This window comes from Pteronotus mesoamericanus, unplaced genomic scaffold, assembly GCF_021234165.1.
Source record: "Pteronotus mesoamericanus isolate MK-2021 breed Mesoamerican mustached bat unplaced genomic scaffold, CSHL_Meso_final contig_68, whole genome shotgun sequence".
Lineage (NCBI taxonomy): Eukaryota > Metazoa > Chordata > Mammalia > Chiroptera > Mormoopidae > Pteronotus > Pteronotus mesoamericanus.
This window is the reverse complement of record NW_026555234.1, coordinates 1,959,215-1,987,030: the sequence shown is the minus strand read 5'-3', so window position 1 is coordinate 1,987,030 and position 27,816 is coordinate 1,959,215. Positions and strand designations below refer to the sequence as shown.

At 67.5% G+C, this 27,816-nt stretch overlaps 1 protein-coding gene across 1 annotated transcript in view; it reads left to right on the top strand.

Moving 5' to 3' along the window:
* Positions 1-26,033, top strand: part of CPZ (carboxypeptidase Z) — a 36,427-nt gene extending 10,394 nt beyond the window's left edge. The window contains exons 6-19 of the mRNA XM_054581826.1: positions 3,153-3,383; positions 3,646-3,866; positions 9,389-9,576; positions 9,748-9,870; positions 11,569-11,601; positions 12,498-12,872; positions 14,977-15,189; positions 17,164-17,360; positions 17,843-18,004; positions 18,367-18,525; positions 20,163-20,298; positions 21,880-22,019; positions 24,954-25,053; positions 25,666-26,033. Coding sequence (XP_054437801.1) covers positions 3,153-3,383; positions 3,646-3,866; positions 9,389-9,576; positions 9,748-9,870; positions 11,569-11,601; positions 12,498-12,872; positions 14,977-15,189; positions 17,164-17,360; positions 17,843-18,004; positions 18,367-18,525; positions 20,163-20,298; positions 21,880-22,019; positions 24,954-25,053; positions 25,666-26,033 — 2,646 coding nt within the window. The remainder of the gene's footprint in view (positions 1-3,152; positions 3,384-3,645; positions 3,867-9,388; positions 9,577-9,747; positions 9,871-11,568; positions 11,602-12,497; positions 12,873-14,976; positions 15,190-17,163; positions 17,361-17,842; positions 18,005-18,366; positions 18,526-20,162; positions 20,299-21,879; positions 22,020-24,953; positions 25,054-25,665) is intronic.
* Positions 26,034-27,816: the final 1,783 nt, after the last annotated feature.

Below are 27,816 nucleotides of genomic sequence, written 5' to 3'. Positions count from 1 at the left end.
GTCAGGGCCAAGACGCAGGGGGACAGGAAAAAAAGCCAACGGAGTTGGCTCCCTCCTCCTGGGGCTTTAGGTCCCCTGCTTGGAGAGGAAGGTGGCGACACCTACACCTGCGGGTTCCCGTGGCCTCGGCCGTCAGCGCGACCTCTGCTGTGGCCTGGGGCGCCCTCCCTACGCCCGCCTGCCAGCACGCACGGAGGCTGGCCGTCCGGGGCTCTGCTCCGGGTACAGCCCCCACCTGCTCCTCCGCTGCCCTCAGCCAGGTGCCCCCTGTGAAGGCCGCTCCCTTCGCTGCTGAGCCCCCAGCTGTGGGCCCGCCTGTTCACCTGGCAGCGGCGGGTGCTCCCGCACCGCGGCGGGGCCCGTGCCAGCCGCCCCTTTCCGGGGGGAGAGCTGCCCGCGCCCCCACTCCTCCTCCCCTCCTCCCTCCTCTCCTCCTCCCACCCCCTTTCCTCCCCGCCCTCCCCCGTGCCCACACGGCGCTCAGTCACACCGAGCGCAGCTCACACGCCCAGCCTGGCGTTTCTGCACGCGCATCTCCTCTTAGACCTGGCGACCTTTAAGGGGAGAAGCCTTAGAAAACCAAGGCTCCGAGAGGCTAAGGAAGTTGCCCACGGCCGCCCCGCGCACCCTGGCCGAGTCCGTGCCTTGCACCCTGCACGGCAGGCCTCCCGCGCAGGCCCTGCCCTCCCCACCCCCGCCCCCGCTCCCGCTCCCGCCGGGGCCCCGCTGATGGGCGGCAGGTGTCTGGGACACAGGGCAGCCCCCCCCAACAGCCCTCCTGCCTGCCCCGCCTCCTGCCTTCCTGCAGGTGCGGAGCCTCGCGGGCACCCTTGTCACAGTCAAATGCCTGTCGTCAGGCCTTCCAGGTCCTCAGTGGGCCCCCGAGGCCCGGGTCCCTTTGGTGCCACTTGCTTTGTGCAGCGCATGCCCCTGCCCCTGGTCCCACACTGCGGAGGCCCTCTCGCCCTGCCCCCCGGGTGCCCCAGCCCCCAGCCCCCAGCCCCCAGCCTGGGCTGCGCCTGGCGGGTCTTCTCCCCTGTGGGTAGAGTTTTGACTTTTGAATGAGTTCCTCAGAATTGTTCCTCATGCGCCCACCACCCACGCTTCCTTTCCCCGCCGCCCGCCGCGGGCGCAGCCATCCGGGATCCGCCCGTGACACCTCTCCCCACTCCCACCCCAGGCTTGGGGAGGGAGGGGCACCTGCACTCAGCAAACACCAGCTGTGTGCTCCGTGTTGACTGTTTCCAACTTGTTCTACACTACGGTTCCCTCCCAACCATCCTAAGATGGTGGCAGGTGAAGAAATTGAGGCTCACAGAGATGAGGTCAAGTGTCTGAGCCAGGCTCAGGGCCCGCCCTGCCGGATGCCGGCTGCAGACACCGCGGCTGCGTCTCCCACAGGCGGCCCCTGAGTCAAGCACAGGGCTCCGTGGGGGCCGATGGCTGCGGAGTGCCCAGTGAACGTGGTGGCTTAGGAGGCGGGCCCTGGGGGCGGGGCTTCCAGGGGTGGGGCTCTGGGCTGCAGGAGGGAACCTGCCCTGCGCCTCCAGGGCCTCCTGAGACCCTCTGGCCCCAACCCCTTCACCATCCCGGGCTGCGGCTTACCTGAGCGGCGGAGCCCAGGTTGCCTGGATGAGCCCCCAAAGGCCCCCCAAGGCTCCCTGACCAGGTCCCATGCCCAGCCCCAGCCAGGCCCTGCCGCAGCCCTTTGAAAATTTAAAAGTTTATAAAGAAAAAAAAAATTACAGTAACCTAAGGTTAAGTTGCTTTATGAATGTTTGCACGATAACAAAATTGACTAAGGACGCATTTCTTAGAATGTATTTCCGTCCTTCTGTGCAGGTGACTGTGCTTTAAAAAACAAAGGGGCTTCCCTCACCGGCCACCTTGCTCACTGCTGCCGAGAGGAGCGTCCCGATGACAAAGAGCGCTGGCTCCCGAGGGTCCCGCCCCTGCCCTGTCACATCCAGTGGCTCCACGCTGTCTAGAAAACGCCTTCAGGCCCCCCGGGCCCCAGCTCAGCCGGCTCCTGCGGCTGCCACAGTTACCTGCAGGGCCACGCCCCTGAGGCCAGGCCCGCTCTGAGCGCAACCCTGCGCGGACGCCCCTCTCACCCCCCGCCCGGCCCCCAACCAGGCCTCTCCCATCGGCGCTGCCCGCTGAGCGCAGCTCCTCCCGACGCCTGTTCTCAAACCAGGGCTCCCCAGTGGCCGCCTTTCCCCCGGCCCTGTCCTGCCCGTGGGAAGATGCCCGCGGGCGACTAGGTTCGGAAGCCCAGTGGGGTCAGTGGAGGAGGGGAGAGTGACCCTCCGCCGCACCTCCCGGGGACCCCAAGAGTCACGGTGAGGGCCGGGCCTCCAGCTCCAAAGGTGCTGCGTGTTGCACTTCCCAGTCTCGGCCCTTCGCTCTCTTCTCCTTCCCCGCCCCCGCCCCCCACCTCCGTTCCTCTGCCTCTCCTTCCCCATCTCCCTCTTCCCTCATTCCTCCCCCAAACCCTCTTGCTGCTTCTGGCCGCCCTGCTTGGTTCAACACCCATGGATGAGTCCCGGCCCGAGCTGGGGGCTGGGAAGGCGAACGCTACCCAACCCGCGCGGCTTTCTCTCTCTAGCTCCCTGCTTGTCGCTCCCTCTGCCCTCCTCACACGGCTCCGCGCCCCGGGCAAACCTCTGGGGTCACTTCAGTTTGGCACCAGTGCAAAGGAGGGTGAGGGGCAACGCCTCCGAGTGGCACACCGGCTCGCTAGCGTCCCACCTGCGCCTGAGTCACCGCCAGACACCCCAGCGGAGGTGCGACCACTCCAAGGACCGACCTGGTTGGGCGTCGCCCCGTCTAGATTCAGCCGAGGGGCAGCTTGGCGCCCGGCGCCGGGACGGCGAGCGCGTTCAGCACCCCGGACAGCGCCGCGGGCGGTGAGGAGCGCGGCCGCATCTTCGCTCCGCCGCCCCGGGCCGCTCCCAGCTGCACCGCGTCGCGCGCTGGGCCAGGGCCCGGGACCCCGCGCTTGTCGCCGCTCCGCGTGCCGTTCCAGGCGCTGCCCGCCGGTTCTGCCTCTCCGAGACTCCGCGGGCGCTTCCCTGCCCGCTCCCGGAGCCGACCCACGAGCGCTGGGCCCCCGCTGCCGCTGGCCCGCGGGGCGCCTGGCGAGCCGCTAGCGCCACGGGCCCGGGAGCGGCGCTGCTGGCGGGCTGCTGGCGCGGGTGCTGGTCGTGTCGCTGCTGTCCAACGCGCTGGTGCTGCTCCGCTGGCCTACAGCGCCGACCGGCGCGCGCCTCTCGGGCGTCTCCCTGCCGAGCGCGTCGCAGGGCCACCTGCTCCTGGCGGCGCTCGAAACGCTGCTCCTCAGGCTGCTCCGCGTGCTGCGCGGGCCCAGCATGTGCCAGGCCGTCGGCCTCTGAGACCCCTTCCCGACGTCCTAGGCAACGCTGAGCCAGCGGTGGATCTCTCTTTGAGCCCCCTCCACCCCCGCCTACGACTGTGCAACACCCACCTGCTGCTGGCCTGCGCGTGGGGACAGTCGTTGGCCTTCGCGTTCGTCGCGCTTGCCTGCTCAAGTCTCAGCGACAACGCGCCCCCGCGTCCTGCTTGCTGCGCCTGACCGCCTGACCGCCTGACCGGAGCGCCCGCGTTTCGCCGCTACCCCCTCAGCTCCCCACGCCGCCGGCGCGCGCCACATTACCACTCTGCGCTCCCAGTCTCACGTCGCTCACGGCGCTGTGGCCGGCGCGCTGCTACAGCTCGCGCGACGACCGTGTCTCCATGCGGGCGCTCATGCCGCTCGGGGACCTGCACCCTAGGTCCCCGCCCACGGCACCACCCAGCGACCCGACAGCTCTGGAGCTCCCGCGGGCACCGCCCCCTGCCCAGGCGTGGGCAGGCTTGTGGGGCTCCCCCTGCGGGCTGTTCCTGGGGTCCGCAGGAGCCTGTCTATGTGCTCCGTGCGTCTGCATCCCAGAGCTTGTTGCCTTGGGGACCGAGTGCCCGCCGCAGGCGGGGAGGCCCTGCCCTGCTGACTGCGTGCTCTTGCCTGACCCCTGGTCTCGAGTCTTGGGGAAGGGGGTCTCCCAGGCTCTGCCTGCTCACTCTTGGGTGCGCCCCTGCCCCCTGAATCTCTGGCTGGGGCCGTTGCCAGTGATGCAGAAGGGCTCACAGAGGGAAAGGGACGAGACTTGCCCCCTCTTTCCTGCCCCCTCGCCTCACTATTTCACTTTTGCGGAAGAAACCCGCCGCCCCGCGTTGTTCTCTCCTGTCCAGTCCCTGTGCTTCCCCCGGGCTGCCCGGCCCGGCCTCCCCCGCCCCTGCCCGGCCCATCTCTGTGTTCCAGACTCGGGCTCTGCCCCCGCCCCCTGGGTGCCGCCTGCTGCCCTGTCTTCGACCCCCGTCCCGACGTTCTCCGGGGAGTGGAGGTCAGGCGTCCAGGTCTCCTGGTCCCGGGCGGGCCCCGCCTCATGGGCTCTTGGTTCTGACGGCAGGAGACGCAGGTCGATAAGAACAGGCAGGTGTCTCCACGGGGAGCAGGGGGCACCAGCGGCCTGAGCTGGGGCAGCACCGTGACTCTGTGCCCCTCGCCCCACCCGCTCCCAGACCGCCTGCTCGTGGCGGTGAGCGCTGCGTCCTGGGCCCTGGGCCTCGATCGGCACTGACGACTGAATTAATGAAGCCCGACAGCGACAGCCAAGAAAGAGGGAGGAGGGGCCCCAGCCCCAGCCCAGCCTCCCCCGCCCCGGCCCTGGCCCTTCTTCTCGCACGCCAGCAGCGCAAGGCAGCTCTGCGGTCATTCTGCCAAGAGCGCAGTCACCGACCCCGTGTCCACGGAAGACGCTAAGGACACGTCCCAGGTCTGGGATGGTTTCCGGGAGACGATCCTTGAAATATCTTAGCAAAACAGCGCGTGACCTTCTGGGGGCGGGACCCTTGAGAGGCACAGCTCGTCCCGGGTGTGCGATCGCCGTGGGCTAACGGCAGCGGCTCAGAACCTCGTCACACGCGTGGCCGTGAGGTTCCCGTAGGGCCCACGCACGCAGCGGGGGAGGCGACTCCTTCTGAGCCCAGGCCGGCTGCGCCGCGCCAGGTGCGACCTGCGGTGCCGCTCGCGGCACCTGAGGCTCAGAGGGGCTGCGCAGAGCCGCTCTGCCAGGAAGCGTGCTGGCGGCCCTGTGCTCCTGTCTGTGGTTCCAGAACCTCCCGTGCCCCTAGGGCACGGGCGTGTGTGTGGTCGCTGCCGCTGAACCCCTGCTCAGCTCCCCAGGAGGCTGTGGGGCCTGTGCCCATTGTCGCTGTCACTGCCACTGGGGCATCCTGAGCAAGGGCAGAGCGACGGCGAGGTGGCGGCTGACTCCTCGTCTACTTCCTGCTCGGCTACAGCTCCGCAGGGTCCGTACGGCCTGGCCGAGCCACTGCTGAGGACGCACATGCACTGGCGTCTGCCGTGTCCGCTGGGCGTGGAGTGCGACTCCTGCCGGCGGCGACACACTGTGGGCCACAGAGGCGTCCCTTGGCGCCCGAGGTGGCAGCGTGGGTGTGGGCAGAGGAAGCGGGGCCGCTGTGGGTGGAGGTGGCAAGAACTGTGGCTCAGTTCAGCTCTGGGCTCAGCCGCATGGCTGTTGGGTGGCTCTAGGACAGTGTCTTTCCCTCGCTGAGCCTCAGTTTCCCCACTTGCTTTCTGAGGGTAAGGTGACCTCGTTTGCTCAGGGTCTGCCGGGCTGACCCAGGCTGTTCCAGCCTAGTTTCTGACCGTGCCCTTCGCCCCCAGCATCATTGGGGTCTGGAGCGCCTGGTTCAGGGCCCCCAGCCTCACCTCTCACGTGACGGTGGGCGGTCAGGGCAGGACGCGTGAGCGGCGGGACCAGGCGCCTCCTGGGGAGCGCCTCTCCGAGAAGCCTGGCGGCCGCTCCCTCCAGCACAGCCCCTCCACCGTGGTGCGTGGGCTGGGAGCACAGGCTGCCTGTGTGCAGCCTCCCGGGCTTGCTTTGACTTCCCGCAAGGACTGGCGCCTTTTCTGGTGACGACGGAGGAGCACGTGGACCCTGCTGCCCTCCCTCCCCCAAGGCCTCGTGGGGACCCTGGATGACCGACGGAGAGGATCAAGACAGTCAGAGCTGCCGGCAGAGCCCGGGGTCTGGGGACAGCGGCCAGGATCTGCCCGACTTGGCCACTCTGCTCAGCGCTTGGGTCACAGCATTGTCCTCGGGCTAGTGGTCAAGGGGGCCACTGCCATTGTCGCCGGATGGGCCCAGGGGACAGTGTCTGGGGACGTGTGCCCATCTGTCATGCCTGAGGTCCAAGGGGAGGGCGGTGCTCAGCAGTCACAGCGCCCTTGCGGCGAGCCGAACGCAGGGCGGTGCGCAGGCGGGCGAACGCCCGCATGCCCCTCAGTCCCTGTTTGTCCTCTGCTGCCGCCCAGGCCGCCCCTCAGAGCCAGGTGGGCTGCGTGGTCGGGCCCCGTGGGGTCCTGCCGGGCCGCCCGCCCCATGACCCCTACCCAGGGTCCAGGGAGAGATGGTCCACACACACAGCAGCCAGCATCCTCGGTGGCCAAGGCTTTAGTGACGGTTTATAGCCCGAGCAGCCAGCGTGGTAGATTCTTTCCAACTAACGGGGTGCCGCTTGGCTGCTGTGGTCTGCTTCTCTGTAACTATTTTAAAAAAATGTATTTACTTTTTTAGAAAGAGGGGAAGGGAGGGAGAAAGAGAGGGAGAGAAACATCCATGTGTGGTTGTCTTTCACGCGCCCCCTACTGGGGGCCTTGCCCACAACCCAGGCCTGGCCCTGCCTGGGAACTGAACCGGCGACCCCTGGGTTCGCAGGCCAGCGCGCTGCCCGCTGAGCCGCCCCAGCCAGGGCAGGGCCGATTCTTTACTGCCTGCCCTGGCAGGCCGCATGCAAGTGCTTCGAAGTCGTAAGGTGCAAATCAAATAAAACAAATTTCTGTGAGGAATAGTAACGATACACATGGGGTAGGAAGCCGTTTTTAGGAAGTTAAAAAAAAGCAAAGCACAAAGCACCCAGGCAGGTCCGTGAAAGCGCCGTTCCAGCCCTGGGTCTTGGGTCACAGGCGTGGCACTGGAGGACGCTCACGCCCTGGCTCATCGGGGCACGAGGACCTGGAGCGCCCGGGCGCCCCAGCGCACACACAGGGGAGCTCTGCCTCCCTGGTGCGGGGCCCAGAGCCAGGCCAGAGCCCCTCCTTCCCGGGGTGGGGGAAGTGAGCTGCGGGCGGCCAGCGAGCCCCACGAAAATCCGCTCTCACAGCTTTAATCCATTCGAGGGAGAGTGTGTACCCGCCCGGCGGACAGCGCCATCGTTGGAAATCAATGACACTTTTTAGAAGCGGTGCCTGTTCCTCTCCCACCTGCCTTCTCTGGAACCCCCATGGAATTTTCTAGAAGACCGCTCGGGCAGGGCTGCCCCAGGGGAGTACTGTCTATTGTGTCTGTGCTGGGCGTTCTGGAACGCTCTCTCTGCCAGCTGAGGTGGCTCACTCACTGTGCCCTTTCCCTGGGCTGTGTGGTCTCCTTTTTACTTTGAGAGATACTTCGCATGTGAATGGAAGTGCATTGCAAAACTGTGTGTCCCAAGGGCTTGGTGAACCAATACACATTTTATTCAAGGGGGGGGCTCCCTTTCTCTGCACAGGGGGAAAATGCTGACTTTGCATTAGCCTGGGGCCAACTGTGGGGCTGCCAGGAAGGCGGGTCCCTCTCAGCTTCCAAGATGACCGGACCAGACCCTGCTCCCCCCCAAGTGCAGGGAGGGCCCCCAGCTCTCCTGCAAGCCTCCTGCTCCCTCCCACCAGCCGGTGGCACCCAGCACAGCTCCCCTCCGAGTCTCAGGACCCGAGACCCCGCAGGGCGGGGAGCGCTGGCCGCCGCGGCCTCCTTGTTGGCCACTCCAGGCCGGGCCGCGTGCCCGAACAGCGCCTCTCCAGTGCCCAGCAGGGGCGGGGCCAGCCTGGCAGTGGGGAGCCCTCGTGGGTGAGTTAAACGTGGTCTCTGCTCTTGCCATGAATTGCAGCTGGTTGACCGGAGGCCACGGCGGGCTCACTGCCCGCGCCGAGCTCTCGCTGGCTCAGGCTTCGGTCCCTCTGCTGGGTCACCTGCTGCGTCCTGCCCCCGCAGGCCTGGCTTTGGGCTGTCCCCGCCCCTCTAGGCCCATTATCTGGTGGGCTGGCTGGAGGGGGCTGGGATTCGGTGGGACGGGGAGGACCCCCACAGCTCTCACCCTCGGGAAGGGCTCCCCCGCTGCGGCTTGCCCCTGACAGACCACGGGGGGGGGGGTCGCCCCCTTGGCTAAGCAGCCTTGGGTGGGAGGCTGCTCCCTCCAGCCTAGAGAGGGTCACCAGAGTGTTCTCGCTGGGTCTTTCAAACTAACAACGACCAACAATGCCATTGTTGTGTGTGCCGCTCGGAAACAGACAAACAGACCTGGAGAGGGGGCTGTTGCTGGGGGTGGGGGGCGTGAGGCCGGTCCCCAAGGCAGCGGCTCGGAGCTGGGCCTGCCCGCAGGAGGGGCGGCGTGGGCCTGGAGCCCCCGCCGGGGCTGTCACGGGGCACGGCCTGGAGCGGCTGGCCGGCCGGGGCCGGGCGGGGACAAGGCAGCGAGGAGCAGCAGCTGGTGCCCGGCCCCGCAGGTGCTGAGGCAGGAGGTGGGGCCCCGGAGGGATGGAGGCCCTGTCCCTACGCTGACTCCACAGCACGGCGGTCGCTGTCAGAGGTCGCCGGGCCGCTGCGGCCCTCTGGGCCTGGGCCTCGGTGCCTGGCCAGCGCTGTCCCCAGGGCTCGGGGCGCGGCCGCACGGATGTGCGCACGGGCCGGGCTGCGGCCGCGGGGCTGTGAGAGGCGGCTGGCAGGCAGGTGTGTGCACATCCGAGGTGCACTCATCACCGGCTCTGCTCCGGGCGGGGGTCACAGGCTTTGGCCGAGCCCCAAGGCAGCCCTGGGAGGGGAGCGGGGCCCTGGGCAGGCAGCGAGCTGGGGGCGCCTTTCACCGCGGCGCCAAGGGCCCCGGCCTCCCCCTCCCAGGCCCCTCCTGCCTCCTGCCCGGGGGTCTCACGGAGGTGTGGGCGGGGGCAGGGGAGGCGCCTGGGAAGGGGCCCTCCCGCTCCCCAGGGGTGGACAGGTCGCTGTGGAGCGGGGGCGGGGGTGTCTGCATGGGCTCTCTGGGCCCCTCCATGTCACCCCCCTTGTCCTTGGGGGGAGGAGGGCAGGAGAAAGGGAGACTCACCCCAGTGAGCCCCGGCCACTGCCGGACCGGCCACTGTCCCCTCAGTGCCCTGAGCCATGATGGACACAGTTCTCTGAGGACGGGACTGCAGCAGGTGGGGCTCAGAGCTGCAAGTCGCCCACGGCCACAGGGGAGCCCCCAGCCTCCGAGGGCCCTAAAGACCCCACAGACCCTCGGGGGACATCCACATCCAAGACAAGCTGGGGCCTGGGGCACCCCCCCCAGGAGAGGAGGCCCAGAGCGGGGGGCTTGGCCTGGCTCACAGCCAGCAGGTCAACGGCCCCAGTCCTGGCCCAGAGTCAGGGGTTCTCAGCAGCGTCAGCTGGGCATTGGGAGGTCCGCTGCCAGTGCCCTCAGGTGGGGGCGGGGGCGGCCCAGGGGGCGCCCACCCCGGGGCGGGGCGCGCGGCGGAACGGCCTTGCTGGGCGGCCCTCCGCCCCCTCCTCCCTGCGGGCTCTGGCGCCTCGCTGTAACCCGACTCCGCTCCTGGGGGGCGGGGGGCGGGGGCCGCGCGCTTCGCCGGGTCAGGCTCGAGTGCCACATCACGGCGCCGCCGCCTGCCGCCCACCATGCCGCTGCCGCTGCTGCTGCTGCTCCGAGCCGCGCTGGCCGCCGCCTGGCCCGGGTGCGAGCCCGCCTGGGGCGCCGCGGGTAAGGCCGAGGGCCCGTGCGCCCTGGGGAGAACGCGGCGCCTGGGCCGGGACACCCTCCCCCGCGGGGCCCGCGGCCCCGGGTGACATCCCTGAGCGGGCGCTCTGTGGCGTTGGACGGGTGGTCTGCCCAGGATGGGGCGCCAGCTCTCTGAACACCTGGGGTTGGGACCCTGGGGGGAGCGCGCAGGCGGCGGGGGGCGGCAGAGGGACACTGTGTCCTGCGACGCGGGGCCCTTCTCTGGTCGGCAGGGCGCCTTGCAGGTGGGGTCCCAGGAGCAGGGAGCCAGGACAGTGCAGGGGGCGGCCGTCCGAGGTTGGTCCTTCCAGGAAGGGGCGGCCCCTGAGCGCAGCAAACCCTGGACCCCTCCCTCCCCGCTGGGCTGAGAGGCTGCAATGTGGGCGACAGCGGCTCCGGAAGCGGGTGCAGAGGGCCCGGGAGGCGGCTGTGCCCTGGCAAGCAGTCCTGGGGTGGGGCGGGGGCTTCTGGAAGGCAGGGAGGGGGAGCCCAGGGACCCTCTGGCCTGTGTGTAGGCCTGCGTGGTCTCACCTGAGAGCAGGGGGTGTGTGGGAGTTTGGGGCCCTGGCCACCCCCCCCCCCCCCCGTGGGTCTCAGTTTCCCTTCTTTCAAACAGTGGGGTTGTGCGGAGCCCACTGCCTCAGGGTCTTTATCAGCAGCAGACATCTCCACGCCCAGAGGGCAGGGCGCCTGGGAGCCAGGGTCGGAGGGTGTCAGATTCAGAATCTCTGCAGGGCCAGGGGTGGCGGACACCTGAGAACATGCAGCACCTGCCACCCGCCCCCCAACCGTGTCCGCGGTGGCCCTGTCCCTCTGCCTCCTTCCTGCAGAGAGGCCCCGGCCAGGCAGGTGTGCGGGCGCACTGATGTGGGTGCACGTGTGCAGGATGCGGATAGAACGGGCACAGCGTCACAGGTGGTCCTTCCCTTGGGCCACGGAGACCCTAGGAACCGTCTAGAATCCTAGGCCTCTCAGGGCCCTCCTCCTCCTCCTCCTCCTCCTCCTCCGGGAAGTTTTCTCTGTCCTGCCCTCCTGGGGGGACGTGCTGCCCCCTTGGACGTGGGCAGCGCAGGCCGCCCCCCCTCACCCTCCCCTCTGGCGTCAGTGACTCTTTCTAGGATAAATCCTTCTCCCAGACCCAGCTCCTTCTCCCTGCAGACTGTGCAAGCCGACCGTCCCTTCCAGGCTGCAGGCGGGCAAGGGCAAGGCGGGGGGGAGTGTGCGTCCAGCTGCCCTGCCCAAGGACCGTAGCCTGTCCCCATGGCACATGCCCAGGGGTCCGAGCCCACCCAGGCCCTTCTGTCCCCGCCGCGGTGCCCCTGGCCTGGCGGGGCTCTCCAAGTCTTCATGGGGAGCCTGGGGTCTGAGGACACTTTCATGTTCCTTGGGGCGGACTTGTGACTCCTCTCCTCTGCTGAGTGCCCTCCGGTGGCTGGCCGGCCCTCTCTAACCTCACTCCGGCTTCTCAGGGAGGAGAGGAGGCCCTGGCCAGGAGGAGTCCCCTACCCTGGTCCCTAGACGGGCCAGCCCTGCAGCCTCCATCCCTGGGCTAGAGAAATGCTGACCCCTGGTGGGCGAGAGGTGTAACGGTCACGTGTGGACCTGCGCCTCCCCAGAGGCTGGCTGGGTACAGAGGTAACTTTACCTTTTCTGGTAACAGCGCCGGCTTTCTCTTTGCAGGTGGCTGCCACGGGCCGTCGGCCCCAGACAGCGGTACGTATGCACTGAACCGCCCCTCCCCCATGCTATCAAAGCATTTTAAAGCGCCGGACCTGTGGTGCCGAAGCGTAATGAATAGCGGAGCCCAGTAGTCAAACCCAAACTGCTTCCTAAGCCGCTAGGAACAAGGCAAGGTGAACGAGGGAGGGCTCGCCCTGCAGCCCCGCCCCTGCCAGGCCTGGCTCCTGCACAGCTGTCCCTCCCCTGTCTCCCTGCTCCTCTGTCCCCTCTCCGCCCCCTGAGGGGGCCTGCACACGCCGGGGTCCAGCCTCGAAGCGCTCATGGTCCCCCTCCGTGTCCCGGGGCTCAGCCCCGTGCCGGCCGCTGCTGAGACCAGGTGGGGCCGAGCCATGTCCTGTCTGTGCCCCGGTTCCCCACTCAGTACACCGAGGAGGGGCTTGCTGACCCCAGGGTTGGTGTGGAAGGTCTCGTGTGTCTGGAAGGCTCAGAAGCAGACATTTCTTCAAGTCTCCTGCTGCCAGATTGGGCACCTGCTCTCTTCCGAGTGGAAGGACTAGACCTTTTTCTGTATTTCTTTTTAAAAGCAGGAAAATATTTTCCTAATACTAATGTCAAGGACGTGCCCTAAGGTGGCAAACCCTCGACAAAGCTGGTTCCCTGCTCCCAGATGCAGAGGCTGAGGCCCCGAGCAGCGGCCGGCTCACCCGCTGGGAGCCTCGTCGGCTCCTCCTACCGCCCCGGCTTCCTCCGGAACGGCCCTGGTCCCGGTGTTTCTCCCCGGCCAGGCTGCGGGTGGGGCCCGCCCCTTGGGCCCCGACCCTGGGTGGCTCTGCTTGGGCACAGCAGGCCCTCAGGGAGCGTCCGACAGGTGACCCTGGGGTCCCCCAGGGTCCTGGCGGGAGGGACTGACCTGGTGTCTCCCTCCTCAGCCACGTGCGTGGACCTGCAGCTCAGCACCTGCAGGGACGCGGCCTACAACCGGACGGCCTTCCCCAGCCTGCTGGAGCACCAGACCCGCGAGGCGGTGGAGTCCAGCTCTGAGTACACGCTGCTGAGTGTCCTGCACCACCTCCTGGAGGGCCAGTGCAACCCCGACCTGCGGCTGCTGGGCTGCGCCGTGCTGGCGCCGCGCTGCGAGGGCGGCCAGGTGCGCCGGCCCTGCCGGCACGTCTGCGAGGCGCTGCGGGCTGCCTGCCAGGCCGCCTTCGACGCCATCGACATGGCCTGGCCCTACTTCCTGGACTGCGGCCGCTACTTCGGGGGCGAGGAGGAAGGCTGCTACGACCCGCTGGAGAAGCTGAGAGGCAAGCGGGGTCTGCGGGGCGCTGGGGTCGAGGTGCCGAGCGGCCAGGCGTCCGGGCGGCCCAGTGGGGCCACGGAGTCAGAGCGGCCAAGCACCCGAGCCGGGCCCCAGTGCGGGGCCAAGAGCAGGCACGAGCGGGACTGCAGAGCGAGGGGCTTCGGCTCCTCGGGCAGACAAACCCGCAGAGGTGGAGCAGGCAGCCTTGGGCAGAAGCCGGAGGGCTTCTCGGCAGCGGTGCTGGGCTGGGCCAAGTGCCTCCCCGCACCTTTAACCCCACGCCTGCTGGGCCCCTGCTGGGCCCCCCAGAGCAGGTCAGAGGGAGAGGCTCCGTGGGCGCCCATCCCCGGCGGCCTGGCTGACAGCTTCCCGCCGCAGCGACCGGCCTTCCTGTGCTGTCCCAAGCAGACGCCACTAGTCACACGTGGCCACTGAGCTGAGAATGTGGCTAGTGCGACCGCGGGTCTGAGTCTCTGATTTGATTTGAATAAATGTAAGCTTAAGGATAAACAGCCACGTGCGGCCAGCGTGTGACTCTGGACAGTGCAGGACGACCTCTGCTTCTGGCCTCTCGGGCACTCACGTCGCTGTGCTAACGGTGAGGGTCACAGGGTCTGGGGCTGAGGGTCGCACACGGGGGCCTCGTTTGAACCCCGCAGCAGCCCTGGGTGTCCGTCGCACCCCCTTGCACAGACGAGAAGGGGGTTCTGGGGAGGCAGGCGGCGGCGGGTGTGAGCCGGGCTGACAGGGGACTGACCTGCCCAACTGCCCACAGCCGCCAGGCACCTGCTGCGCGCACGGCTCCGGCCGGGCGTCGGGGACGGCAGGGAGGGCGCGGTGCGGCTGGGCTGGCCTCCAGGAGCTGGGTTCCGGCTTGGCCACTCCCTGGCTGTCGGGGCGGGCGCTCGGGGCCAACCCCGGAGCTGACTCAGGCGTGGGGGTCCCGTCTCCGCCAGGGGCTGCTGTGCAGAGGCGGCGGGTCCGGGTCCGAGGGCAGCGCTCTGCATGTGCAGAGGGAGGAAATGGGGTGCGGGGACAGTGGGGGGCGCCAGGGAGGCCGAGGAAGGAAGCCAGACTCTGCGTGGGCCAGGCCCGTCCGCCCTGGGAAAGCCCATGGACTTGGATTGAAAGAGAATATTTTGGGCAACTCCGCCACCAAATTGCCAGTTCTGTCCGCTCTCTTCCTCCTCAAAACCATTTTGAGCAGAAACAAAAACCACAGGGCGAGTGAGCTGCTGACGGGGAGCATTAACTGTCAGCGCTCCTGGGGGACAGCCAGGGGTCCTGCGTGGGCCAGGCGGAGGCTCGCGGGGCAGGGGCGAGGCGGGAGGGGTGCCCGGCCACCCGCCAACGCAGCTCTGGTGAGAGGTGGGAGGGCAGCTGGCTGCGGCCCTGCCTGGAAGTCCGGGCATTTCTCCTCAGGGGACTATTAGCAGCGCGGTGTGTGGAGAGAGGCCCTGCCGCCCCCGCGCTGGCCCCCGCCTTGGCCCCCGCCCTCCCTGGGCACCGTCGCTGCCCGCTGGCCGGAGCAGCAAACACCTGGGGTCCCCAGGTCGTGGAGTGGGGGCTGGACCAGAGCCTTTCAGGGCTGTTACCAGCTGACCCGTGGGGGCTGAAACTGTTTCCATCCGGGTGCTGAGGAAACGAGGCAGGTAGGGACCCGCCGGCGCCTGGTCACGGCAGGTTCTCCTGGGACACAGGAACACAGTCTGGAGGCCACGTGCGAAATAGCCGTTGTCTTTGAGGGGAGGGTTCTGTAGGTCTGTGTCGTCCTCCATATTCTGCTGTTCTGTATTTTTAAAAAATCTCCAAAGTAGTTATACCCTAGTTTTATTCACAGCAGCACTAGGAACTATGTTGCTTTGTCCGTCTGTCAGATGCTGCTGTTAGCTGTGATCAGTAAGTGTTAGAGAGGGATTTGTCATTTAAAACGTGACTGCGTGGCCCGGGCGCGTGGGGGTGGGGGCGCGAGGGCAGTGGACCGGTCAGGGCCCCAGGCAGTCGGCAGGGGGCGGGTGCAGGCACAGGCAGACAGAGCCACGTCCGCGGGCAGGCGGCAGGTGGGCCACGGCTGATGGGCCCCCCCTCCCCCACCGCCCGCGCCCCAGGAAGCCTGGACGTGGAGGAGGCGCCGCCCTCGGGTCTGCCGTTGACCTTCATCGCCTTCACCCACCACCCCTACGCCCAGATGGTGCGCCTGCTGACGCGGACGGCGGCCCGCTGCTCCCACATCGCCAAGACCTACAGCATCGGGCGCAGCTTTGACGGCAAGGAGCTGCTGGTCATCGAGTTCTCGGCGCGGCCCGGCCAGCACGAGCTGAGTAAGCCGCTGCCGGAGTCGGGCACCCTGGGGCGGCCGGGCGTCAGCCAGCCTCTGGGGAAGGATGCCAGGCCTGCGGGGCCTGGGGCGCACGGGCCGGGGGCCAGGATTCTAATCAAAGCCCCCGGTGTTTGGGGGGCAGGCTGGGGGTCGAGGCTTCAGGGCTGTGCTCAGGGCGTGGTGGTGCGCGGCCACATCTCACCAGCCCCTGGCACCACTTAGGGACGACCCTGGGAGTCAGAGGGCATGTGGGAAATCCCGGAGTGGGGACTGCACGCCAGGGAGCGGGGCAGGTGGGGCTCTCAGCACTGCGGGCGCGTGGGCCCTGGAGCCCCTCTCGGGGAGGCGTGGCAGCTCCGTGTGCTTTGCCCTGGCAGGTGGGCGCGGCGCCCGGCCCTGGCCCTCGCGGCCACGTGGTCAACGTGGCGTCACAGGGCGCGGGATGAGAGCGCTCGTTCCATTTTAAAAGCCCGCGCCCATCGTAACGCACGGCAGGCATGGCGGACCTCGCTTGAGCCGAGGGGGCGCCGTGCGGAGATGCCGCGTTTTACTGTCCCCTCAGAGCTTCGTTCTTCCAGGGCAGAGCAGGACTTGACTGTGGTCGCAGATCACGACCAGTCGAGACTGAGGGAGGGCCACTCAGGCCAGGAGTGTGGGCGCCGGGGAAAATGACCGTGAATTTTGGGGGCAGGCCGAGGACAAGGCAGTGGCCTGGAGCCGGGCTGGGTGCGGGCCAGGGTCGGGCTCAAGAATGTGGGAGCTTCCAGCAAAGACTCCGCCCCCCGGCTGGGCAGCCTGCCTCCGGTGTAGTGAGGGGACACCCCCCTCCCGGGCACTGAGAGCATCCAGGCACGGGCCTCCTCCGGGCCACTTTGGGGGAGGGTGAGTGAGGGTCCCGGTTCTTCCCCGGCCTCACCCCTCCGTGCATCCGTCCCCATGGCCTTGTGAGGCAGCCAGGATCCTTCTAGAAGCAGACCCTCTTCGACCCTTGGTCCTTATGAGCTACTGAAAAAGACCCTCCTCTTAGTGAAGCAGCCCAGGCCTCTTTGCGGGGCTGGACACCTGCGGCCCGGTTCTCATCCTCCGGGCTTGGCACACGGACCGGGGTCAGAGGCCCTGCGGCCCCTCGGCCTCCGCGGCCTGCGCTGACCCCGGACCCCCAGTCTGTGGCGGCTCCAGGCTAAAGACAGGCTCTGTCACCTTCGGATGGGCGGCGGCTTGGAGCGTGGGGCCGAGGGGTGCTCCCTGCGCAGAGCGCCCAGGACCGCGGCTGCGGGGGGAGCCCGGGGTCCTTCACGCCCGCCGAGGCGGGGGTGAGCGTGTGCCCCCACAGCTGCAAGTCCTCGGGCCACACACGGCTGGGGGAGATGCCTTCTTTCAGAGTGACGTGAGGCTCAGAGGAGAAGCAGCTTGTCCAAGGTCCTACACCAGTGAGGCTGCCAGACTCTTGGTCTACTTTTTCCCAGAATTCACCCACCTGTTCATCCACCCACCCACCCCTCCACTCATCCACCATCCATCCACCCACCCACCCACTCATCCATCCATCCTCCCATCCACCCACCCACCCATCCGTCCTCCCATCCATCCGTCCGTCCATCCGTCTGCCCACTCTTCCCTCCCTCCCACGCTCCCTTCCCATCTTTCCGTTGGTTTATCCACTCACCGGCCGCCGGCCTTCCCACCGAGCACCAGCACACACCTTATTACACACGCTGAAGCCTTGCTATCAGTGACGCCGTAGGGCACTCATTAACATCCCCAATCCGTGCCGCTCGCTGCTCATTATGGCTAAACATGACGGATGAACTCAGCAAAAGCGACAGCCTCAATGAGACCTCATTAGCCACGGAGATACCGGGGCCACAACAAGCATGATTAGGTCCCAGAACACCTGGCGACCCCACTAAGGGGGCCCTCAGGCTGAAGAGCCCGGGGGTCTGATATGACCCCCAGGTCACCGTGTCTCCCCCAGTGGAGCCCGAAGTGAAGCTCATTGGCAACATCCATGGCAATGAGGTGGCGGGACGGGAGATGCTCATCTACCTGGCCCAGTACCTGTGCTCCGAGTACCTGCTGGGCAATCCCCGCATCCAGCGCCTGCTCAACACCACCCGCATCCACCTGCTGCCCTCCATGAACCCCGACGGCTACGAGGTGGCGGCCGCCGAGGTGAGCGCCCCGCGGCGGCGGGGCCGGGGACGTGCCCCCACACCCCACGCGTTCACTCCTCTGCTCACTCACTGGTGGTCAGGGAGGGTCCGTGTGCGCCCCCATCTGGGGAACGAGAATCCAGCAGGCGGCAGCACTGGCGAGTCCTGCTTGGGCAGACAGGGGACAGATGCTGGTGTCGCGAAGGTGACTCCTGCTTGGAGAAAACGGAGGATGAGGAAGGGGGTGGAGAGAGGGCGAGGGCACTGGCTGGAGGTCGGGCGCTCCCTGACCTGCGGGAGGTCGGGGGACGGTGCACACAGCGGCGGGGGTGGGGTTCGGAGGGGTGGCAGAGGAGGCCAAGGGTGGACGTGCTCCCAAGTTCATCACGAACAGCGGAGACAGACCGGGGCCCCGGCCCACCCTCGGGCCGGCCGGGCAGCCGCCCTCCAGAGCACCGGGGCGGACGTGCTGAGCCGCAGCGGGGGCGGCCCGTGTTTCAGGGCGCCGGCTACAATGGCTGGACGAGTGGAAGGCAGAACGCGCAGAACCTGGACCTGAACCGCAACTTCCCCGACCTGACCTCCGAGTTCTACCGCCTGGTCTCCACCCGCGGCACGCGCACCGACCACATCGCCATCCCTGAGCACTACTGGTGGGGTAAGGTAGGAGCCGCCCCCGCCCAGCTGGGCGTCCGTCCCAGGGGCCCTGGCCATCCCGGGACCCTCGGGTGTGGTCCCCGCAGGACAGGAGAGCCCAGCGGTTAAAGCCTCACCCTCTGAGGACAGCCCCTCACCGGGCGTCGGTGGCTCTCAGGGAGCATGTGCTGAAAGCACCCAGAGCCTGGCAGGTGCTCGGGGACAGGAGTCCAGGAGGGCTGCCTGGAAGTGATATCCCTGAGAGGCAGGAGGACCGGCCTGGGCGGGAGCCCCGAAGTGCCTGAACCCAGGCCTAAAGGTTGGCGCTGGCCCGGGGGGACGGCCAGCGGGGCGCCCCGTCCTGAGGATGGCCTCCCCCACCCGGGCAGGTGGCCCCGGAGACGAAGGCCATCATGAAGTGGATGCGGGCCGTTCCCTTCGTGCTCTCGGCCAGCCTGCACGGGGGCGACCTGGTGGTGTCCTACCCCTTCGACTTCTCCCAGGACCCCCATGAGGAGAAGATGTTTTCTCCCACGCCTGATGAGAAGGTGAGAGGAGGTGGCCGCCGCGGGCGTGCGGGGAGCGCAGGGGGCGCCGCGATGCAGGGGGTGGGGTGCCCTGGCATCGGCCTTGTGTGGGGCCTGTTTGGAGCCGAGTCACTGAACGATTAAGCTTGCAGGTGCAGGTCCTCCAAAGCCCCCCTCACCCAGGAAGCCTTCCGGCCCAGCTGGGAGCGGCCCTCCCTCCTCTGGCTGTACCCCACCTCCCATCAGTGTCCCTGTCTGGGAGCGTCTGGGGTGGCCACCTGCTCTCCCACGGGGCCTCCTGGTGTGTCCGGCCGAGGGGAGGGCGGTTCTGGGAGACGCCAGCAGAGGGCAGTGCTGCAGCGTGCACGGCGGGCGCCTGGCCAGGTGTGCGAGGCTGGGCGGGAGCTGCTGCCGTGGGGCCTGGCCGGACGTCTGGGGCAGGTGGCCCTTCTTCCCAGGCCTGGCCTTCCCTCGCTGGTCCTGCCTGCGGTGAGGACAGGACCCGTTCCAGCCCCACTCTCCCCTGAAGCCGCCTGCCTGCGTCTGTAGCCCCCGGCCCTGGCTGGGTGTCCCCGGGGCCCAGGACAGCAGCTCCTGCAGGCTGGCCTGGGAAGGGCGGGCGTGGATCTCCCCGTTATTCTGTGGGTGAAGGCCTGAGGCGAGGGGGAGGGTGTGCGGGGCGGCCGCCTGCCTCACTCCCTGGCCCGCCCTCCCGCCCGCCCGCTGCCGGCTCAGCCCCGTGCTCCCTCCCTGTTAATGCTGGACCGGCCCCTGCAGCCAGCATGGGCCTGGCCGGCCGGGTGCCAGGGTCTGTGCTCAGCGCTCAGCTAGTGCCCCTGGGGGTGCCGGCGAGGTCCCCCTGTGGCCCTGAGAGCGCAGGGCCCGCAGCTGGCTGAGGCCTGTGTCCCCCGGGCAGTGGGTGCCCCTGGGCTCCGGGCCCAGCATCTCTGAGTCTCAGCAGCAGGAACGTGAAGATGCTCCCGGGGGGGATGTTCACCTCAAAGAGTCCCTGCAGAGCCAGAAAACCGAGCCTCTGCCCCGCCAGCCATCGATCAGAGTCGATGCTCCGGAGCCCTGTGGCCAGCGGTGCTCTCGGGGGAAGCCGGGGTCCTGGGCGAGGCGCCGGGGAGCAGGGGAGCAGACGAGGGGCCGGTCGGCGCACCCCGAGTCACCCCAAGCTTCCAGGGCACCCCACAGGTGGAAGAGGGCCGGCACCCCAGGGCAGCGTTCAAGGGCCCAGGCTGGCCACAGCCCCCAGGTCCCCTCCACCCACCCCTCCACCCACCTGCTTGCAGGAAACCCGCTCCTGAGCTGGACCCCAGCTCCGCGCAGCCCCCAAGCCCTCCTATGGGAAGGAAGCTGGGCTACCCAGTGTCACAGAGGCAGGAGCTGGGCAGGCTGGTCTTCTCCGACGCCTGGTCCTGGTTTTTCTTCTTTGCCCCCTGCCCCCCACCTGGCTTGGCGAGCCCCACGTACCACCCCCCAGGTGCCCTGAGCTTGTCCCCCTGCCGCCGCCAGGCCTCCGCTCGTGCTGTGCCCGCTGCTTGGACGCTGTTCCCCTCTCCCACCCGTGCGGCAGGTGTCCGCCAGATGCCCCTGCACGGCACCCAGCTCTGGGGTTAGGCTGCAGCGCGCCTGCCTCCTGGTCTCCTTTCCAGATGTTCAAGCTGCTGGCCAGAGCCTACGCCGACGTCCACCCCATGATGATGGACAGGTCGGAGAACAGGTGTGGGGGCAACTTCCTGAAGAGGGGCAGCATCATCAACGGCGCGGACTGGTACAGCTTCACGGGAGGTGCGGCCCTGGGCGCAGTGGAAACAGTGGGGCGGGGCCGGGCCGGGCTGAGGGGGCGGGGCCTGGCTGAGGGGGCGGGGCCTGATGCCACCTGTCACAGCTTGTTCTGGGAGCTCTGTTCTGGACCCTCAGAGAGCAGCAAAGATACACCCCAGCCAGGAGGCAGGCTCAGGGAAGGGGAGATCGGGGGAAGGCGTCGGTGGGCTTCAGTCCTAGTTGCTGGTGACAGAACAGTACCCGGGACTTTCTGCTGCTGGTTCTGGTTAGTGATCCTGTGCACTTTGTGGCTCCACTTGTATGCGGTTCTGTTTTGCCGCCTGAGGGTTAAGGAGGGTTTCCTCGGTGGAATGCAGGATTTCGAATTTCAGAGAAATACTGCTGGCTTTGGTGGTCCCGGGTAAGTATGTCCCCAGTGACATACTGCCACTCAAGCGTTCTTCGTTGTTTCTCCGGAATTCAACTTGAACCGGATGCTTGCGTTTCTGTTTGCTAAAGCCGCGCTGGGTGAGGACGGGGCACAGGCAACGCGGGTGCTCGCGGCACCGGGCACGGCAGGGGCCCCGCTGGGCCGGCCCCGCCTCTGCCCCCGCCTCCGCTCTGCCTGCCGGCCCTGCAGGCTGCGGGACGCTGGCCGTTCGTGCCCTGTGGCAGCTGAGGAAATGGGCTCACACCTGCTCAGCACCTGCTCAGGCCCGCCGCCCCGGTGGCAGGGCTGGGGCTCACGGCCAGCCTGCCCTACCCGTCCCCCCCCACCCGACCCCGCTCCTGCGTGGACAGAGAGGGCGGCCCATTCTGAAGCCGGCTCGGCCTGTGCGTCCTCTCCCAGGGGCAGAGCAGCCTCTCTGTCCCCCAGAACCAGCCCCAGGGTTCCCTGACGCCCAGGGCCCCGAGTCTCGGTTGTGACCCTGTGATCTGGGTCTCCCAGGGAAAGCATGGGGCCCGGGCCAGAGCGGCCAGAGCGGCCAGAGCGACGGGCAAGCAGCTGCACTGTGGGCCCGCCTGTTAAGTCAGTAGCAGCAGCTCTGGGTACGGAGGCCCCAGCGTGGCCCTGACTTCCTAGGGGGGCGGTGTCCCAGCTGCTCCTGGCAGAGGGCCGCCCTGTCAGGGCCGGGCTCAGGCATAGGTCAGCGGTCCCAGCTTCTGCTGACCAGGGAACCCCAAAGGCGAGGGGAGGAGGTGGGCGGGGCGGCGGCCAGCCTGAGTTGTTGGGAAGCCCCCTCTGCCGCTTCGTTGGCCTCTGTCCAGCCCGCGAGGCCATGTCCCCCCTGAGACGGAGGAGACAGGGCCTTGGTCCCTAGGCAGTTCTCAGGCCCGTCCAGGTAAATGGGCGTGAGCGCCCCCGGGGCCCGGGCCACACACCCAGTGGCTCCGCTGGGAGTCAGCGCGGGCGCGGCCCCCGAGGGGCGGCTGACCTGGGCGCCGCACTGCCTGGCTTTGGGGCGCGGCTCGGCCCTTGCCCCTGCGGGCCCCCCCCCGCGCCGCAGTCCGCGCACCTGTGGGGCGGGGGTGGCGACCCCAGCCCCCGGCCCCGTGACGCGGGGACGCCTATGCAGCGCTCTCAGCCGCCGCCCCGTGCTACAGGCATGTCCGACTTCAACTACCTGCACAGCAACTGCTTTGAGATCACGGTGGAGCTGGGCTGCGTGAAGTTCCCCCCCGAGGAGGCCCTCTACACGCTCTGGCAGCACAACAAGGAGCCGCTCTTGAACTTCATGGAGATGGTGAGTGGGCCGGGGCCGCGCTCTGGCCCGGCGGGGCCTGGGGGGCAGGGCTGCCCCCGCGCCCCTTCCGGACGCTGTGTGGTGGGGCACCGTGCCCACGCGAACAGTCACATTTCACTTCTTGGTTAAGTGCCTGTTTGTCTACAACTGAAGCCTCGCCGGCCTCCCCTACACCACCCAGGGCGTGCCCTGCGAGGGTGGCCACAGCCGGCACGTGCCGCGGCCTCAGAGCCTAAAGGGGCACAATTGACCAAGGAGAGAGTCAGGGACAGCGGGGTAGCCCAGGGGAAGCGCCTGGCCCAGCCCCAGAGGCTGAGGGCTTCCTGGAGGAGGTAGCACTTTGGTTGTGTCTCGAAAGACGAGGGGAAAGGTGATGGGACATGGACAGAGGGGGCAGGGCACTGGTGGGGAGGGTCCCAGAGGCTGGAGGAGCATGGGGGGGGGGGCTCTGGGCAGCGTGAGGCCTGGGGGCGATGGCTCCGGGCAGCAGGGGTCTGTGTGGTCCGGGGCCTCAGGCCCGTCTGCCCCTTGGACCGGATGCCACAGGCTGGTGGGGGAGGGGCGGCGCACCTGCTGAGGTCACCCAGAAATAGCTGGGAGGGCAGTGAGTGGGGGCCTCGGAGAGCGTGTCTAAAACAACCCCTCCCTGGGCTTCAAGACCCAAGCCTTGGGTGACCAAGCAGGGGCCAGAGTGCCAGCTGTCTGTCCGACCACCTCTCCCTGCCCTGACCCCTCCTCTGTGTCCCCAGTGTGGCTCACGTTCAGGGGATGTCGCGGGGCTCTGAGTAAGGTAACGTGCGTGAGAGGAATGCGGGGAGTCAGCATGAAAGATGGCCGTGGTTCTGGAGAAGCCTCTGCTGCGTTTTCCCCAAACATGAAAGAAAACCCGCACGCAGTGCCCGTGGGCGCTGTGTCCCCGCAGAAGGGGCTGCAGGGGAAAGCAGACTGCCCGGGCGGGCAGCGGGGGCTGCGAGCGCTCAGGGCCTTCTGTGGGTGCCCCCCGCATATGGCGGCGACTCCGGACGCCGTCCTGGGCAGCAGATGACGGGCGGGTGCCGGGGAAGGATGGTGGCAGTCGGGGTCCTGGGCTGCGCACGGGCCCCCGTTCCTGGCTCTCAGGGACCGTGAGGCAACCGGAACAGGGCACGTGGGGGTAATGGGGACCCTCTGTCCCTTGTCACCCAGAGACTGCGCAGAGCTCGAACTCAGACCTGCTGCCCCAAACTCCAGTTCTGTCCACAGCCTCCCTCCTTCCTAGAAAGATCAGGAACCTTCCTTCAGGCGAGAGCCAGGCAGAGCCTCCCGGTCAGGCGCTATAGCAACAGGAGAAAAGCAAAGACAATCGCTGGAGTCATTAGTGCTTGAGCTGCTTCCCCGTGGCCGTCCCGGCGACCTCGTGCTGTGCGGGGGGGCCATCATTCAATAAAGGCTCGAGGCCAGAGCCCGCGCTCATTGCATTTTACTGCTGTCTGCGGAAAATGGGTTTTAAGGAGCCTTCAAGGCAGCTGGGATCGCTCCGAGGATATTGTATGTGAAGTCTTGGGATATGAAGATTTAATAGCGAGCGAGACTCTGCGGAAGGCTGGGCAGCACGCGGCTGGGCGTGGCCGCTCCCCAGGCCGACCCCCCGGGAAGACCGGCCGGCCGTGCGATAAGGATCGGGCCTGTCGCGGCCCATCGAGGCCCCTGTCGCAGTGACGCTGACCAGGCCTTGGGTGGGCGTCTCCCTCTCCCCGAGCAGGGGGGTGCAGAGGGCAGGGATGCACCGCCTCTCCTTCCTGCCCAAGGGCCCCCTGGCCTGGTTCTGCAGGAAGATGACCCCTCAGCTGGAGAGCGAGGATGGAGTAAAGTCCAGCCAGTGCACGCTGACATGAAACGAGGCCCTACTATGTGTCTGACCTCTGCTCTCAGGTTGGGGGGGCACTCAGTGATATCGGAGTGAGGTCACAGCTAGGGGAGTAGACGCCCAGGACCGGGAGACCCTAGAGGGGCCCTGCTGTGGGCAGTCATCAGGGAGGGCTTCCTGGAGGAAGAGGAGTGTGAACTGTGTCTCAAAGGGGCGAGGCATTGGCCAGGGGTCGGGCGCACTCAGTGCGGGGCTCAGCCTCCTGGGAGAGACCACCCTCCCATCTGGTCGTCCTGGCCCCACCTGACGTGACCTGAGGGCCCAGGTTGTTGTCCCCGATGGAGCAGGGGCGGTTGGGCTGTTTGTTGCTGACTTTCTCAGCAGAAGGTGGTTCTGAGAGGAGCTCTGCTTGAGGGAAGTGCAGCGTCCGGACGAGCCCTGGGCCAGGGGCAGGCGCGGCGGGTGCGCGCTTGGGCCCAGCGCCGAAGCGGGCGCCGTAGGTCCGGTGTCCCCGCCCCAGCGCCGTCTGTGTTATTGGGTAGCATCACCGTATTCCGCATCAGCATCCTGGCAGGTTTCGGGGTGGGGCACCACACTGGGGACGCGAGGTCGCCTGCCCCCGGTCAGAGAGCAGGTCGGGGCCACAGCCAGGGCCCAACCCCCCGGCCTGCACCCTCCTGGTGGTCCGTGCTGCCTTTAGGACCTCGATGCAGAGAAAAGCCAGCCAAGGCTCTGACTTCAAAGGCAGGGGGCCCTTGGGTATGTTGGAAGGGGCGCAGGAGGGGTTTCCTGCTCACTGCCCCCGGCCTGGGAGGTGTTGTCAGCCAGGCCCTCCGGCAGGACCGCAGGTCACTCACAAACCCGCGGCAGGGTCGGCTGCCCCAGAGACAGGCTCTCTGGCCACCCTCATTTCACAGATGAGGGAACTGAGGCCCAGGGAGGGGAGGGACGTATTCAGGAAGACAAAGCGAGGGGTGGGCTGGGCCACCCGGAGGCCCCCGGCTCTGCGGAGGGACGGCTGGGGACCGGCGGTGTGGTCGTCCCGGCTCTCTGCGCCCCTCTATCCACTGCCCCTCCGGCCCCTTCAGGTGCACCGGGGCATCAAAGGCGTGGTGATGGACAAGTTTGGCAAGCCGGTCAAAAACGCCCGCATTTCGGTGAAGGGGATCCGCCATGACATCACCGCAGGTGAGCGCGTTTCTGGGCTGCGTCCCGGCCACCGGCCCCTGCAAGCGGGTGAGGGCGGGCGGGAACCTGGGCTATGCCTCCGGCAGCATGCGGCCCAGGGAGGCCACACCCAGGCCCAGCGACGGGGACGCGGACCCCAGGTTTGTCAAGAAATACCCGTGCTGGGAAAAGCCCCCTCTCAAAAATCGCAGGGGGCGCAGCCTGAGGGCCCCAGCCCCTTTGTTTGCACCCCCGAGCCTGTGCCCCACTGATGAACGGGTGCACCCTCTGCGCGCTCCTGGGGCCCGCGGGCGTCTCACCGCTGGTTTGCACGTTTTGATACATCGTGACGTGCGTCACCTGGTCTGGGCAGGGGGCGTGGCTGGCTGTGTGGGTTGGGGATGGAGCCTGGGGATGGGCTGTGAAGGCTTCAGAGAGGAGGTGCTGCCTAAGCAGGGCTTTGAGGGATGAGTAGGAGTTTGATGGGGGAGGGGCTGGGAAGGACCTTCCAGGTCAGGACGGAGGCAGCCGTAAGTCGGGTCTACCTGCCCTCCAGGCCAATGCCCCTCTGACTCCCGTCCCCTGTCGCCTCCAGGTTGACTCTGGGAATCATTTCATTCTGTTTGTCAACAGCTCCCGACGGCGACTACTGGAGGCTGCTTCCCCCAGGGACCCACATCGTCATTGCCCAAGCTCCTGGCTACTCCAAGGTCATCAAGAAAGTCACCATCCCTGCCCGGATGAAGCGGGCCGGCCGCGTGGACTTTATTCTCCAGCCTCTGGGGACTGGACCCAAGAAATTCCTTCAGGGCCCTCGGAGAAGCAGGCCAGGGCTCCGTGACCCGCTGGGCGGCGCCGGCCCACACAGGGAGCCCGAGGAGCCGGGCCAGGAGCCGCTCGGGGCGCGGAGGCAGCCCGGCGCCGGTGAGAGCAAGCCCTGGTGGTGGTCCTACTTCACGTCGCTGAGCTCGGACAAGCCACGCTGGCTGCTCAAGTACTAGGCGCCTCTGCCCGCGTGGGACGCGGAGGCCCCGCCGCCTCAGGCCCGGGGCTCCTGGCTCTTGATTTCGTCTTCCAGAGACATCCCGTAAAGCCGTTTCCATTTGATTAAAGTGTTTTTTTCACCTCCCGCCGTGATGAGAGGCTGCGTGTGTGAGGCACCTGCCGGGGGAGAATTCGACCCTGGTGGAGCTACCACTTAAACTCAGCCGTGTATACGTGAGGTCCCCAAGGGGGCCCTCGCTCCACAGATGGGAAGGCCGGGGCTGGCCCGGGGTTGCCCACAGAGGGCGGTGCAGGCAGAGCAGGAACCGAGCCTCTGGGTCCTGGGCGGAAGGCTGCGTGCCTGGGGGTGCGTGGAGGCGGGATGCCAAGGTGAAGGGCTGGTGCCGGGCTGGGTGGGCAGTGGGGGGTGACCGGGGCCCCCTCAGGGTCGACGCCTTGAGGACAGGAGAGCTCGCGGAGACCTGAGCCGCGTACCATCACCTGAGGGTCACGCTTAGAGGCCCCAGGCTTCGGAGGGCCCTGAGTCCAGGGGAAGGGTCTCCCGGCCCCCGAGAGGCAAGGTGCGGCTCCTCGCCCCGGGTGGGGGTGGGGCGCCCCTGCCAGTGGACTAGAAGCAGGTTTTCTTGTTGGGGGAGACACAGGCAAGTCTGCAGCGTGGGTTCTCATTCAAGTTCAGGATCACTTTGACCCCTTTCCTGCCCTGAGAACATGGTTTTCAATGACACCAGGAAGGACAGAATTGCTATTTCTTGTCATGCTTCTTTGCTTGGTTTACGGCACACACGTCGGCCGCAGGGGGCGGCGCCCGCAGCAGCACCCCCAGGGTGATGGCCAGGAACGGGTCAGGATTTTTCTTCTCTCTTCTTTTTCTTTTGTTTTTTGCCGTTTCTTTTCCTGGGCTACAACCTGCGAAGGGCATAAGGTCAAATGACTCGCGCTGGCTCATCCCGGCAGCCACGGCGCCCAGCCGGCCGCAGGCGGGTGCTGCAGCCAGCGGGGGCGTGGGTGGGACGGAGGGGCCCCTGCTGAGGCCACAGGCCTGCGGGGGACGGGCCGCCGCTGGAAGGGCACGCTGGGAAAGCGCAGAGGTCCGAGGGAGCGTGAAAGACGTTTGAACTGAGCACCATGATTCATAAACCGAAATCCACGCGTCAGCTGAGTTGAAGGAGCGGCGGGTGCCCTTGGGCGTCTGACTGGGTGTCGGGGAGAGGGCGTGAGGGAGTCAGGCGAACGAGAAGAGGCACCCTCAGGAGGAAATCACGTGGGAAAGGAGGCTTGAGGACAGAGCAGCGGCCCCCTGAGCTCATATTCAGGGGACAAAGAACAAACAACAGAAAAAGAGTTTTTGAGCTGTTGATAGTCAAGTCCGCTGACTGAAAATGCGCCCAGGGATCCGGACAGGGCCGGCCCAGGAAGGCCCACGGCCAGGCGTAGTCCGAAAAAATGCCTGCCCTGGAAGGAAAAGCAAAACCCTGTCCGCGTCGGAACGTCCTTCGCTCGCTGCGGCGAGAGCCGGGCGCAATGGAGCGGAGCCCGCGCCGCGCTCAGGGCGGGGCTTGGCCGGGCCTCCGGTGCTGCCGCCGCCACCACCCACAGTGGTCGCAGCGGCACCCTCGCGGTGCTCAAAGCATCTTCCACACTCCAGCCTAATCAGTCCCCTCTCCGTGAGGACGGGGGCACTGGCATGACCCCGCCTCACAGGCACGGAGGATTTCAGTCCTGGACCCTCGGTCACAGCCGAGGCTGTGGCCTGGACTCCACCTTCAGGACGGGTCTGTG